This window comes from Salvelinus alpinus, chromosome 7 (genome assembly GCF_045679555.1).
Source record: "Salvelinus alpinus chromosome 7, SLU_Salpinus.1, whole genome shotgun sequence".
NCBI lineage: Eukaryota > Metazoa > Chordata > Actinopteri > Salmoniformes > Salmonidae > Salvelinus > Salvelinus alpinus.
In genome coordinates, this window is record NC_092092.1 from 88,735,816 (window position 1) to 88,752,503 (window position 16,688).

At 39.3% G+C, this 16,688-nt stretch overlaps 1 protein-coding gene across 1 annotated transcript in view; it reads right to left on the reverse strand.

Annotated features, from left to right (window-relative positions):
• Window positions 1-16,688, reverse strand: part of flt4 (fms related receptor tyrosine kinase 4) — a 217,216-nt gene that overhangs the window by 86,656 nt on the left and 113,872 nt on the right. The window contains exon 6 of the mRNA XM_071412054.1: window positions 706-845. Within this exon, the coding sequence (XP_071268155.1) occupies window positions 706-845 (140 nt within the window). The remainder of the gene's footprint in view (window positions 1-705; window positions 846-16,688) is intronic.

Consider the following 16,688-nt stretch of genomic DNA (forward strand, 5'->3'; position numbering starts at 1 on the left):
AGAGAGAGAGGGCGAGAGAGAGGGCGAGAGAGAGGGCCAGAGAGAGAGGATAGAGAGAGGGGGGATGGAGAGAGAGGGCGAGAGCAGAGATAATATGAAATGTGAAGTCTTTATTCTTTTGGAACTTCTGTGAGTGTAATACTTACTGTACATTTTTTATTGTTTATTTCACTTTTGTTTATTATCTCCTTCACTTGCTTTATTGGGAAACATATGTTTCCTCCATGACCGTGCCACTACATATGTTTCTCATGCAAATAAAGCCCTTAAATTGAAATTTTTATTACATTGAGAGAGAGACAGATCGGGAAGAAGAGAGAGAGAAAGAGTGTGAGGTAGACTGGGAGAGAGGATAGAGAGAGAGAGAGAGAGAGAGAGAGAGAGAGAGAGAGAGAGAGAGAGAGAGACAGAGAGACAGAGAGACAGAGAGAGAGAGAGAGAGAGAGAGACAGAGAGACAGAGAAATTAAAAAACATGAACAAGACAGTCTATACTCATATATCCATCTATTAACTTAGTTCTTCTTAATCCAAGCTAAAATAGGAACATATAATGAAATCTCTTGTTTCAGTGAATTAGCTTAATCCGAGCTGCGACGATACCGATCTCTTGCCATAGGTTCTGTTCCATTCAAATGTAGTCTCCCCCCCCAACATTTACCTGGATCTACGTGAAGTGTACAAACGACTCTTTTCTCCACCGTACCTGTTTTCCAGGATAGAACCACTGGAACTCGACAGACATGCCAAACTCTACAGTGGCGCTACAGTTGAGAGTCAGGGCTTCCCCCATGATCAGCTCCACCGAGTCCTCAGGATACAGCTTGACATCGTAAAGCTGACTTCCTGTCGGGGGGGGGGGAGAACGGTTACCGTGACGCCATCACAGTGACAAACAGAGCTGGCCCAGAAAAGTTGAGTCGCTCTGGCTGGACCCACACCATGTCCCTGGGCCCCTGGCACCGTTCCATTACTTTTAACTAACGTCCTTCCTTTCTCTCTTCCTTGAAGTAATCACTTGAAGACAATGACCCATCTACCAACATCGGGGTCAGTGAAAGCTGCATAGGTTTACACCTATCCAGTCATTTCAAATCAGGGATTATTTCAACTAAGTGAGGAAGGGTGGTTTGAACTAATTATTTGAACAATGTTTAGGGCTGGAGTGGACTGGCTCTGTCGACTCGAGGCTGAGCGAATCTGTTGAAATATCCAACTTTCAAACTGTCGTCACCTAATCTGTGAGTACTTGATAGGGGAAACCAAACTGTCGACACCTAATCTGTGAGTACTTGATAGGGGAAACCAAACTGTCGACACCTAATCTGTGAGTACTTGAAAGGGGAAACCAAACTGCCGACACCTAATCTGTGAGTACTTGATAGGGGAAACCAAACTGTCTTCATCCAGTCCTTTCACCTGTCATTAGGAAACCTTTAAGACTATCAGCGGCCGACCAAGATCTCTCTAATTGTGAAACTCAAGTTGTGGCTCTCTGCTCTTATTGGAAAAAATTAGGAATCTAACATACATGCAGTATGGCCATCTCTAATGATATAGAGACATGCAGTATGGCCATCTCTAATGATATAGAGACATGCAGTATGGCCATCTCTAATGATATAGAGACATGCAGTATGGCCATCTCTAATGATATAGAGACATGCAGTATGGCCATCTCTAATGATATAGAGAGACATGCAGTATGGCCATCTCTAATGATATAGAGACATGCAGTATGGCCATCTCTAATGATATAGAGACATGCAGTATGGCCATCTCTAATGATATAGAGGCATGCAGTATGGCCATCTCTAATGATAGAGACATGCAGTATGGCCATCTCTAATGATATAGGGAGATATGCAGTATGGCCATCTCTAATGATATAGAGACATGCAGTATGGCCATCTCTAATGATATAGAGAGACATACAGTATGGCCATCTATAATGATATAGAGAGACATGCAGTATGGCCATCTCTAATGATATAGAGAGACATGCAGCATGGCCATCTCTAATGATATAGGGACATACAGTATGGCCATCTCTAATGATATAGAGAGACATGTAGAATGGCCATCTCTAATGATATAGAGACATGCAGTATGGCCATCTCTAATGATATAGAGACATGTAGTATGGCCATCTCTAATGATATAGAGAGACATGCAGTATGGCCATCTCTAATGATATAGAGAGACATGCAGTATGGCCATCTCTAATGATATAGAGAGACATACAGTATGGCCATCTCTAATGATATAGAGACATGTAGTATGGCCATCTCTAATGATATAGAGAGACATACAGTATGGCCATCTCTAATGATATAGAGACATGCAGTATGGCCATCTCTAATGATATAGGGAGACATGCAGTATGGCCATCTCTAATGATATAGAGAGACATACAGTATGGCCATCTCTAATGATATAGAGACATGCAGTATGGCCATCTCTAATGATATAGAGGCATGCAGTATGGCCATCTCTAATGATAGAGACATGCAGTATGGCCATCTCTAATGATATAGGGAGATATGCAGTATGGCCATCTCTAATGATATAGAGACATGCAGTATGGCCATCTCTAATGATATAGAGAGACATACAGTATGGCCATCTATAATGATATAGAGAGACATGCAGTATGGCCATCTCTAATGATATAGAGAGACATGCAGCATGGCCATCTCTAATGATATAGGGACATACAGTATGGCCATCTCTAATGATATAGAGAGACATGTAGAATGGCCATCTCTAATGATATAGAGACATGCAGTATGGCCATCTCTAATGATATAGAGACATGTAGTATGGCCATCTCTAATGATATAGAGAGACATGCAGTATGGCCATCTCTAATGATATAGAGAGACATACAGTATGGCCATCTCTAATGATATAGAGACATGTAGTATGGCCATCTCTAATGATATAGAGAGACATACAGTATGGCCATCTCTAATGATATAGAGACATGCAGTATGGCCATCTCTAATGATATAGGGAGACATGCAGTATGGCCATCTCTAATGATATAGAGAGACATACAGTATGGCCATCTCTAATGATATAGAGACATGCAGTATGGCCATCTCTAATGATATAGGGAGACATGCAGTATGGCCATCTCTAATGATATAGACATACAGTATGGCCATCTCTAATGATATAGAGAGACATGCAGTATGGCCATCTCTAATGATATAGAGACATGTAGTATGGCCATCTCTAATGATATAGAGAGACATGCAGTATGGCCATCTCTAATGATATAGACATGCAGTATGGCCATCTCTAATGATATAGAGAGACATGCAGTATGGCCATCTCTAATGATATAGACATACAGTATGGCCATCTCTAATGATAGAGAGAGACATGCAGTACGGCCATCTCTAATGATATAGGGAGACATGTAGTATGGCCATCTCTAATGATATAAAGAGACATGCAGTATGGCCATCTCTAATGATATAGAGAGACATGCAGTATGGCCATCTCTAATGATATAGAGACATGCAGTATGGCCATCTCTAATGATATAGAGAGGCATGCAGTATGGTCATCTCTAATGATATAGAGAGACATGCAGTATGGCCATCTCTAATGATATAGAGAGACATGCAGTATGGCCATCTCTAATGATATAGAGACATGCAGTATGGCCATCTCTAATGATATAGAGAGACATGCAGTATGGCCATCTCTAATGATAGAGAGAGACATGCAGTTTGGCCATCTCTAATGATAGAGACATGCAGTATGGCCATCTCTAATGATATAGAGAGACATGTAGTATGGCCATCTCTAATGATATATAGAGACATGCAGTATGGCCATCTCTAATGATATAGAGAGACATGCAGTATGGCCATCTCTAATGATATAGAGACATGCAGTATGGCCATCTCTAATGATATAGAGAGACATGCAGTATGGCCATCTCTAATGATATAGAGACATGCAGTATGGCCATCTCTAATGATATAGAGAGACATGCAGTATGGCCATCTCTAATGATATAGAGAGACATGTAGTATGGCCATCTCTAATGATATAGAGAGACATGCAGTATGGCCATCTCTAATGATATAGAGACATGCAGTATGGCCATCTCTAATGATATAGAGACATGCAGTATGGCCATCTCTAATGATATAGGGACATACAGTATGGCCATCTCTAATGATATAGAGACATGTAGTATGGCCATCTCTAATGATATAGGGAGACATGCAGTATGGCCATCTCTAATGATATAGAGAGACATGCAGTATGGCCATCTCTAATGATATAGAGAGACATGCAGTATGGCCATCTCTAATGATATAGGGAGACATGCAGTATGGCCATCTCTAATGATATATAGAGACATGTAGTTTGGCCATCTCTAATGATATAGAGACATGCAGTATGGCCATCTCTAATGATATAGGGAGACATACAGTATGGCCATCTCTAATGATATAGGGAGACATGCAGTATGGCCATCTCTAATTATATAGAGACATGTAGTATGGCCATCTCTAATGATATAGGGAGACATGTAGTATGGCCTTCTCTAATGATATAGGGAGACATGCAGTATGGCCATCTCTAATGATATAGAGACATGCAGTATGGCCATCTCTAATGATATAGACAGACATGTAGTATGGCCATCTCTAATGATATAGGGAGATATGCAGTATGGCCATCTCTAATGATATAGAGACATGCAGTATGGCCATCTTTAATGATATAGGGAGACATACAGTATGGCCATCTCTAATGATATAGAGACATGTAGTATGGCCATCTTTAATGATATAGAGAGACATGCAGTATGGCCATCTCTAATGATATAGGGAGACATGCAGTATGGCCATCTCTAATGATATAGAGACATGCAGTATGGCCATCTCTAATGATATAGAGACATACAGTATGGCCATCTCTAATGATATAGAGACATGCAGTATGGCCATCTCTAATGATATAGAGAGACATGCAGTATGGCCATCTCTATTGATATAGAGACATGTAGTATGGCCATCTCTAATGATATAGAGAGACATACAGTATGGCCATCTCTAATGATATAGGGAGATATGCAGTATGGCCATCTCTAATGATATAGAGAGACATGTAGTATGCCCATCTCTAATGATATAGGGAGATATGTAGTATGGCCATCTCTAATGATATAGGGAGATATGCAGTATGGCCATCTCTAATGATATAGAGAGACATGTAGTATGGGCATCTCTAATGATATAGACATACAGTATGGCCATCTCTAATGATATAGAGAGACATACAGTATGGCCATCTCTAATGATATAGAGAGACATGTAGTATGCCCATCTCTAATGATATAGGGAGATATGTAGTATGGCCATCTCTAATGATATAGGGAGATATGCAGTATGGCCATCTCTAATGATATAGAGAGACATGTAGTATGCCCATCTCTAATGATATAGGGATATATGTAGTATGGCCATCTCTAATGATATAGGGAGATATGCAGTATGGCCATCTCTAATGATATAGAGAGACATGTAGTATGGCCATCTCTAATGATATAGACATACAGTATGGCCATCTCTAATGATATAGAGAGACATACAGTATGGCCATCTCTAATGATATAGGGAGATATGCAGTATGGCCATCTCTAATGATATAGAGAGACATGTAGTATGGCCATCTCTAATGATATAGACATACAGTATGGCCATCTCTAATGATATAGAGAGACATACAGTATGGCCATCTCTAATGATATAGGGAGATATGTAGTATGGCCATCTCTAATGATATAGGGAGATATGCAGTATGGCCATCTCTAATGATATAGAGACATGTAGTATGGCCATCTCTAATGATATAGAGAGATATGCAGTATGGCCATCTCTAATGATATAGAGACATGCAGTATGGCCATCTCTAATGATATAGAGACATACAGTATGGCCATCTCTAATGATATAGAGACATGCAGTATGGCCATCTCTCATGATATAGAGAGACATACAGTATGGCCATCTATAATGATATAGAGAGACATGCAGTATGGCCATCTCTAATGATATAGAGACATGCAGTATGGCCATCTCTAATGATATAGAGACATGCAGTATGGCCATCTCTAATGATATAGAGACATGCAGTATGGCCATCTCTAATGATATAGAGACATGCAGTATGGCCATCTCTAATGATATAGAGACATGCAGTATGGCCATCTCTAATGATATAGAGACATGTAGTATGGCCATCTCTAATGATATAGAGACATGCAGTATGGCCATCTCTAATGATATAGAGAGACATGCAGTATGGCCATCTCTAATGATATAGAGACATGCAGTATGGCCATCTCTAATGATATAGAGAGACATGCAGTATGGCCATCTCTAATGATAGAGAGAGACATGCAGTATGGCCATCTCTAATGATATAGAGAGACATGTAGTATGGCCATCTCTAATGATAGAGAGAGACATGCAGTATTGCCATCTCTAATGATATAGAGACATGCAGTATGGCCATCTCTAATGATATAGAGAGACATGCAGTATGGCCATCTCTAATGATATAGAGAGAAATGCAGTATTGCCATCTCTAATGATATAGAGACATGCAGTATGGCCATCTCTAATGATATAGAGAGACATGCAGTATGGCCATCTCTAATGATATAGAGAGAAATGCAGTATTGCCATCTCTAATGATATAGAGACATGCAGTATGGCCATCTCTAATGATATATGGAGACATACAGTATGGCCATCTCTAATGATATAGAGACATGCAGTATGGCCATCTCTAATGATATAGAGACATACAGTATGGCCATCTCTAATGATATAGAGACATACGGTATGGCCATCTCTAATGATATAGAGACATGTAGTATGGCCATCTCTAATGATATAGAGACATACAGTATGGCCATCTCTAATGATATAGAGACATGCAGTATGGCCATCTCTAATGATATAGAGACATACAGTATGGCCATCTCTAATGATATAGAGACATGTAGTATGGCCATCTCTAATGATATAGAGACATACAGTATGGCCATCTCTAATGATATAGAGACATGCAGTATGGCCATCTCTAATGATATAGAGACATACAGTATGGCCATCTCTAATGATATAGAGACATGTAGTATGGCCATCTCTAATAATATATAGAGAGACATGCAGTATGGCCATCTCTAATGATATAGAGACATGCAGTATGGCCATCTCTAATGATATATGGAGACATACAGTATGGCCATCTCTAATGATATAGGGAGACATGCAGTATGGCCATCTCTAATGATAGAGAGAGACATGCAGTATGGCCATCTCTAATGATATAGAGAGACATGCAGTATGGCCATCTCTAATGATATAGAGACATGCAGTATGGCCATCTCTAATGATATAGGGAGACATGCAGTATGACCATTTCTAATGATATAGGGAGACATGTAGTATGGCCATCTCTAATGATATAGGGAGATATGCAGTATGGCCATCTCTAATGATATAGAGAGACATGCAGTATGGCCATCTCTAATGATATAGAGAGACATGCAGTATGGCCATCTCTAATGATATAGAGACATGCAGTATGGCCATCTCTAATGATATAGGGAGACATACAGTATGGCCATCTCTAATGATATAGAGACATGCAGTATGGCCATCTCTAATGATATAGAGACATACAGTATGGCCATCTCTAATGATATAGAGACATGCAGTATGGCCATCTCTAATGATATAGAGACATGCAGTATGGCCATCTCTAATGATATAGAGACATGCAGTATGGCCATCTCTAATGATATAGGGAGATATGTAGTATGGGCATCTCTAATGATATAGGGAGATATGCAGTATGGCCATCTCTAATGATATAGAGACATGCAGTATGGCCATCTCTAATGATATAGAGAGATATGCAGTATGGCCATCTCTAATGATATAGAGACATGCAGTATGGCCATCTCTAATGATATAGAGACATACAGTATGGCCATCTCTAATGATATAGAGACATGCAGTATGGCCATCTCTCATGATATAGAGAGACATACAGTATGGCCATCTATAATGATATAGAGAGACATGCAGTATGGCCATCTCTAATGATATAGAGACATGCAGTATGGCCATCTCTAATGATATAGAGAGACATGCAGTATGGCCATCTCTAATGATATAGAGACATGCAGTATGGCCATCTCTAATGATATAGAGAGACATGCAGTATGGCCAATTCTAATGATAGAGAGAGACATACAGTATGGCCATCTCTAATGATATAGAGAGACATGTAGTATGGCCATCTCTAATGATAGAGAGAGACATGCAGTATGGCCATCTCTAATGATATAGAGAGACATGCAGTATGGCCATCTCTAATGATATAGAGAGAAATGCAGTATTGCCATCTCTAATGATATAGAGACATGCAGTATGGCCATCTCTAATAATATATAGAGAGACATGCAGTATGGCCATCTCTAATGATATAGAGACATGCAGTATGGCCATCTCTAATGATATAGAGACATACAGTATGGCCATCTCTAATGATATAGAGACATGTAGTATGGCCATCTCTAATGATATAGAGACATACAGTATGGCCATCTCTAATGATATAGAGACATGCAGTATGGCCATCTCTAATGATAGAGAGAGACATACAGTATGGCCATCTCTAATGATATAGAGAGACATGTAGTATGGCCACCTCTAATGATAGAGAGAGACATGCAGTATGGCCATCTCTAATGATATAGAGACATGCAGTATGGCCATCTCTAATGATATAGAGAGACATGCAGTATGGCCATCTCTAATGATATAGAGAGAAATGCAGTATTGCCATCTCTAATGATATAGAGACATGCAGTATGGCCATCTCTAATAATATATAGAGAGACATGCAGTATGGCCATCTCTAATGATATAGAGACATGCAGTATGGCCATCTCTAATGATATAGAGACATACAGTATGGCCATCTCTAATGATATAGAGACATGTAGTATGGCCATCTCTAATGATATAGAGACATACAGTATGGCCATCTCTAATGATATAGAGACATGCAGTATGGCCATCTCTAATGATATAGAGACATATAGTATGGCCATCTCTAATGATATAGAGACATGTAGTATGGCCATCTCTAATAATATATAGAGAGACATGCAGTATGGCCATCTCTAATGATATAGAGACATGCAGTATGGCCATCTCTAATGATATAGAGACATACAGTATGGCCATCTCTAATGATATAGAGACATACAGTATGGCCATCTCTAATGATATAGAGCCATGCAGTATGGCCATCTCTAATGATATAGAGACATGTAGTATGGCCATCTCTAATGATATAGAGACATACAGTATGGCCATCTCTAATGATATAGAGACATGCAGTATGGCCATCTCTAATGACATAGAGACATACAGTATGGCCATCTCTAATGATATAGAGACATGTAGTATGGCCATCTCTAATAATATATAGAGAGACATGCAGTATGGCCATCTCTAATGATATAGAGACATGCAGTATGGCCATCTCTAATGATATATGGAGACATACAGTATGGCCATCTCTAATGATATAGGGAGACATGCAGTATGGCCATCTCTAATTATATAGAGACATGCAGTATGGCCATTTCTAATGATATAGGGAGACATGTAGTATGGCCATCTCTAATGATATAGGGAGATATGCAGTATGGCCATCTCTAATGATATAGAGAGACATGCAGTATGGCCATCTCTAATGATATAGAGAGACATGCAGTATGGCCATCTCTAATGATATAGAGACATGCAGTATGGCCATCTCTAATGATATAGGGAGACATACAGTATGGCCATCTCTAATGATATAGAGACATGCAGTATGGCCATCTCTAATGATATAGAGACATACAGTATGGCCATCTCTAATGATATAGAGACATGCAGTATGGCCATCTCTAATGATATAGAGACATGCAGTATGGCGATCTCTAATGATATAGAGACATGCAGTATGGCCATCTCTAATGATATAGAGAGACATGCAGTATGGCCATCTCTAATGATATAGAGACATGCAGTATGGCCATCTCTAATGATATAGAGACATGCAGTATGGCCATCTCTAATGATATAGGGAGACATGCAGTATGGCCATCTCTAATGATATAGAGAGACATGTAGTATGGCCATCTCTAATGATATAGAGAGACATGCAGTATGGCCATCTTTAATGATAGAGAGAGACATGCAGTATGGCCATCTCTAATGATATAGAGAGACATGCAGTATGGCCATCTCTAATGATATATAGAGACATGTAGTATGGCCATCTCTAATGATATAGGGACATACAGTATGGCCATCTCTAATGATATAGAGACATGCAGTATGGCCATCTCTAATGATATAGAGAGACATGCAGTATGGCCATCTCTAATGATATAGAGAGACATGTAGTAAGGCCATCTCTAATGATATAGGGACATACAGTATGGCCATCTCTAATGATATAGAGAGACATGTAGTATGGCCATCTCTAATGATATAGGGACATACAGTATGGCCATCTCTAATGATATAGAGAGACATGCAGTATGGCCATCTCTAATGATATAGAGAGACATGCAGTATGGCCATCTCTAATGATATAGAGAGACATGCAGTATGGCCATCTCTAATGATATAGACATACAGTATGGCCATCTCTAATGATATAGAGAGACATGCAGTACGGCCATCTCTAATGATATAGAGACATGCAGTATGGCCATCTCTAATGATATAGATATACAGTATGGCCATCTCTAATGATAGAGAGAGACATGCAGTATGGCCATCTCTAATGATATAGAGAGACATGCAGTACGGCCATCTCTAATGATATAGGGAGACATGTAGTATGGCCATCTCTAATGATATAGAGAGACATGCAGTATGGCCATCTCTAATGATATAGAGAGACATACAGTATGGCCATCTCTAATGATATAGAGAGACATGCAGTATGGCCATCTCTAATGATATAGAGAGACATGCAGTATGGCCATCTCTAATGATATAGAGAGACATGCAGTATGGCCATCTCTAATGATATAGAGACATGCAGTATGGCCATCTCTAATGATATAGAGAGACATGCAGTATGGCCATCTCTAATGATATAGAGAGACATGTAGTATGGCCATCTGTAATGATATAGAGAGACATACAGTATGGCCATCTCTAATGATATAGAGAGACATGCAGTATGGCCATCTCTAATGATATAGAGAAACATGCAGTATGGCCATCTCTAATGATATAGAGAGACACGCAGTATGGCCATCTCTAATGATATAGAGACATGCAGTATGGCCATCTCTAATGATATAGAGACATGCAGTATGGCCATCTCTAATGATATAGGGAGACATGCAGTATGGCCATCTCTAATGATATAGAGAGACATGTAGTATGGCCATCTCTAATGATATAGAGAGACATGCAGTATGGCCATCTCTAATGATATAGAGACATGCAGTATGGCCATCTCTAATGATATAGGGAGACATGCAGTATGGCCATCTCTAATGATATAGAGAGACATACAGTATGGCCATCTCTAATGATATAGAGACATGCAGTACGGCCATCTCTAATGATATAGAGAGACATGTAGTATGGCCATCTCTAATGATATAAAGACATGCAGTATGGCCATCTCTAATGATATAGAGAGATATGCAGTATGGCCATCTCTAATGATATAGAGAGACATGCACTATGGCCATCTCTAATGATATAGAGACATGCAGTATGGCCATCTCTAATGATATAGGGAGACATGTAGTATGGCCATCTCTAATGATATAGAGAAACATGCAGTATGGCCATCTCTAATGATATAGAGAGATGTAGTATGGCCATCTCTAACGATATAGAGACATGTAGTATGGCCATCTCTAATGATATAGAGAAACATGCAGTATGGCCATCTCTAATGATATAGAGAGATGTAGTATGGCCATCTCTAATGATATAGGGAGACATGCAGTATGGCCATCTCTAATGATATAGAGACATGCAGTATGGCCATCTCTAATGATATAGAGACATGCAGTATGGCCATCTCTAATGATATAGGGAGACATGCAGTATGGCCATCTCTAATGATATAGAGACATGTAGTATGGCCATCTCTAATGATATAGAGAGACATACAGTATGGCCATCTCTAATGATATAGAGACATGTAGTATGCCATCTCTAATGATATAGAGAAACATGCAGTATGGCCATCTCTAATGATATAGAGAGATGTAGTATGGCCATCTCTAACGATATAGAGACATGTAGTATGGCCATCTCTAATGATATAGAGAAACATGCAGTATGGCCATCTCTAATGATATAGAGAGATGTAGTATGGCCATCTCTAATGATATAGGGAGACATGCAGTATGGCCATCTCTAATGATATAGAGACATGCAGTATGGCCATCTCTAATGATATAGAGACATGCAGTATGGCCATCTCTAATGATATAGGGAGACATGCAGTATGGCCATCTCTAATGATATAGAGACATGTAGTATGGCCATCTCTAATGATATAGAGACATGCAGTATGGCCATCTCTAATGATATAGGGAGACATGCAGTATGGCCATCTCTAATGATATAGAGAGACATGTAGTATGGCCATCTCTAATGATATAGAGAGACATGCAGTATGGCCATCTCTAATGATATAGAGACATGCAGTATGGCCATCTCTAATGATATAGGGAGACATGCAGTATGGCCATCTCTAATGATATAGAGAGACATACAGTATGGCCATCTCTAATGATATAGAGACATGCAGTACGGCCATCTCTAATGATATAGAGAGACATGTAGTATGGCCATCTCTAATGATATAAAGACATGCAGTATGGCCATCTCTAATGATATAGAGAGATATGCAGTATGGCCATCTCTAATGATATAGAGAGACATGCACTATGGCCATCTCTAATGATATAGAGACATGCAGTATGGCCATCTCTAATGATATAGGGAGACATGTAGTATGGCCATCTCTAATGATATAGAGAAACATGCAGTATGGCCATCTCTAATGATATAGAGAGATGTAGTATGGCCATCTCTAACGATATAGAGACATGTAGTATGGCCATCTCTAATGATATAGAGAAACATGCAGTATGGCCATCTCTAATGATATAGAGAGATGTAGTATGGCCATCTCTAATGATATAGGGAGACATGCAGTATGGCCATCTCTAATGATATAGAGACATGCAGTATGGCCATCTCTAATGATATAGAGAGACATGTAGTATGGCCATCTCTAATGATATAGAGACATGCAGTATGGCCATCTCTAATGATATAGAGACATGTAGTATGGCCATCTCTAATGATATAGAGACATGCAGTATGGCCATCTCTAATGATATAGGGAGACATACAGTATGGCCATCTCTAATGATATAGGGAGACATGCAGTATGGCCATCTCTAATGATATAGAGACATGCAGTATGGCCATCTCTAATGATATAGAGAGACATGTAGTATGGCCATCTCTAATGATATAGGGAGATATGCAGTATGGCCATCTCTATTGATATAGAGACATGCAGTATGGCCATCTCTAATGATATAGAGACATGCAGTATGGCCATCTCTAATGATATAGGGAGACATGCAGTATGGCCATCTCTAATGATATAGAGAGACATGCAGTATGGCCATCTCTAATGATATAGAGAGACATGCAGTATGGCCATCTCTAATGATATAGAGAGACATGTAGTAAGGCCATCTCTAATGATATAGGGACATACAGTATGGTCCTCTCTAATGATATAGAGAGACATGTAGTATGGCCATCTCTAATGATATAGAGAGACATGCAGTATGGCCATCTCTAATGATATAGAGACATGCAGTATGGCCATCTCTAATGATATAGGGAGACATGCAGTATGGCCATCTCTAATGATATAGAGAGACATACAGTATGGCCATCTCTAATGATATAGAGAGACATGCAGTACGGCCATCTCTAATGATATAGAGAGACATGCAGTATGGCCATCTCTAATGATATAGAGAGACATGCCGTATGGCCATCTCTAATGATATAGAGACATGCAGTATGGCCATATCTAATGATAGAGAGACATGCAGTATGGCCATCTCTAATGATATAGAGAGACATATAGTAAGGCCATCTCTAATGATATAGGGACATACAGTATGGCCATCTCTAATGATATAGAGAGACATGTAGTATGGCCATCTCTAATGATATAGGGACATACAGTATGGCCATCTCTAATGATATAGAGACATGCAGTATGGCCATCTCTAATGATATAGAGACATGCAGTATGGCCATCTCTAATGATATAGGGAGACATACAGTATGGCCATCTCTAATGATATAGGGAGACATGCAGTATGGCCATCTCTAATGATATAGAGACATGCAGTATGGCCATCTCTAATGATATAGAGAGACATGTAGTATGGCCATCTCTAATGATATAGGGAGACATGTAGTATGGCCATCTCTAATGATATAGAGACATGCAGTATGGCCATCTCTAATGATATAGAGAGACATGCAGTATGGCCATCTCTAATGATATAGGGAGACATGTAGTATGGCCATCTCTAATAATATAGAGAGACATGCAGTATGGCCATCTCTAATGATATAGAGAGACATGCAGTATGGCCATCTCTAATGATATAGAGAGACATGCAGTATGGCCATCTCTAATGATATAGAGAGACATACAGTATGGCCATCTCTAATGATATAGAGAGACATGCAGTATGGCCATCTCTAATGATATAGAGAGACATGCAGTATGGCCATCTCTAATGATATAGGGAGACATGCAGTATGGCCATCTCTAATGATATAGAAACATGCAGTATGGCCATCTCTAATGATATAGAGAAACATACAGTATGGCCATCTCTAATGATATAGAGAGACATGCAGTATGGCCATCTCTAATGATATACAGAGACATGCAGTATGGCCATCTCTAATGATATAGAGAGACATGCAGTATGGCCATCTCTAATGATATAGAGAGACATGCAGTATGGCCATCTCTAATGATATAGGTAGACATGCAGTATGGCCATCTCTAATGATATAGAGACATGCAGTATGGCCTTCTCTAATGATATAGAGATACATGTAGTATGGCCATCTCTAATGATATAGAGACATGCAGTATGGCCATCTCTAATGATAGAGACATGTAGTATGGCCATCTCTAATGATATAGAGACATGCAGTATGGCCATCTCTAATGATATAGAGAGACATACAGTATGGCCATATCTAATGATATAGGGAGATATGCAGTATGGCCATCTCTATTGATATAGAGTGACATGCAGTATGGCCATCTCTAATGATATAGAGAGACATGTAGTATGGCCATCTCTAATGATAGAGAGAGACATGCAGTATTGCCATCTCTAATGATATAGAGACATGCAGTATGGCCATCTCTAATGATATAGAGAGACATGCAGTATGGCCATCTCTAATGATATAGAGAGAAATGCAGTATTGCCATCTCTAATGATATAGAGACATGCAGTATGGCCATCTCTAATGATATAGAGAGACATGCAGTATGGCCATCTCTAATGATATAGAGAGAAATGCAGTATTGCCATCTCTAATGATATAGAGACATGCAGTATGGCCATCTCTAATGATATATGGAGACATACAGTATGGCCATCTCTAATGATATAGAGACATGCAGTATGGCCATCTCTAATGATATAGAGACATACAGTATGGCCATCTCTAATGATATAGAGACATACGGTATGGCCATCTCTAATGATATAGAGACATGTAGTATGGCCATCTCTAATGATATAGAGACATACAGTATGGCCATCTCTAATGATATAGAGACATGCAGTATGGCCATCTCTAATGATATAGAGACATACAGTATGGCCATCTCTAATGATATAGAGACATGTAGTATGGCCATCTCTAATGATATAGAGACATACAGTATGGCCATCTCTAATGATATAGAGACATGCAGTATGGCCATCTCTAATGATATAGAGACATACAGTATGGCCATCTCTAATGATATAGAGACATGTAGTATGGCCATCTCTAATAATATATAGAGAGACATGCAGTATGGCCATCTCTAATGATATAGAGACATGCAGTATGGCCATCTCTAATGATATATGGAGACATACAGTATGGCCATCTCTAATGATATAGGGAGACATGCAGTATGGCCATCTCTAATGATAGAGAGAGACATGCAGTATGGCCATCTCTAATGATATAGAGAGACATGCAGTATGGCCATCTCTAATGATATAGAGACATGCAGTATGGCCATCTCTAATGATATAGGGAGACATGCAGTATGACCATTTCTAATGATATAGGGAGACATGTAGTATGGCCATCTCTAATGATATAGGGAGATATGCAGTATGGCCATCTCTAATGATATAGAGAGACATGCAGTATGGCCATCTCTAATGATATAGAGAGACATGCAGTATGGCCATCTCTAATGATATAGAGACATGCAGTATGGCCATCTCTAATGATATAG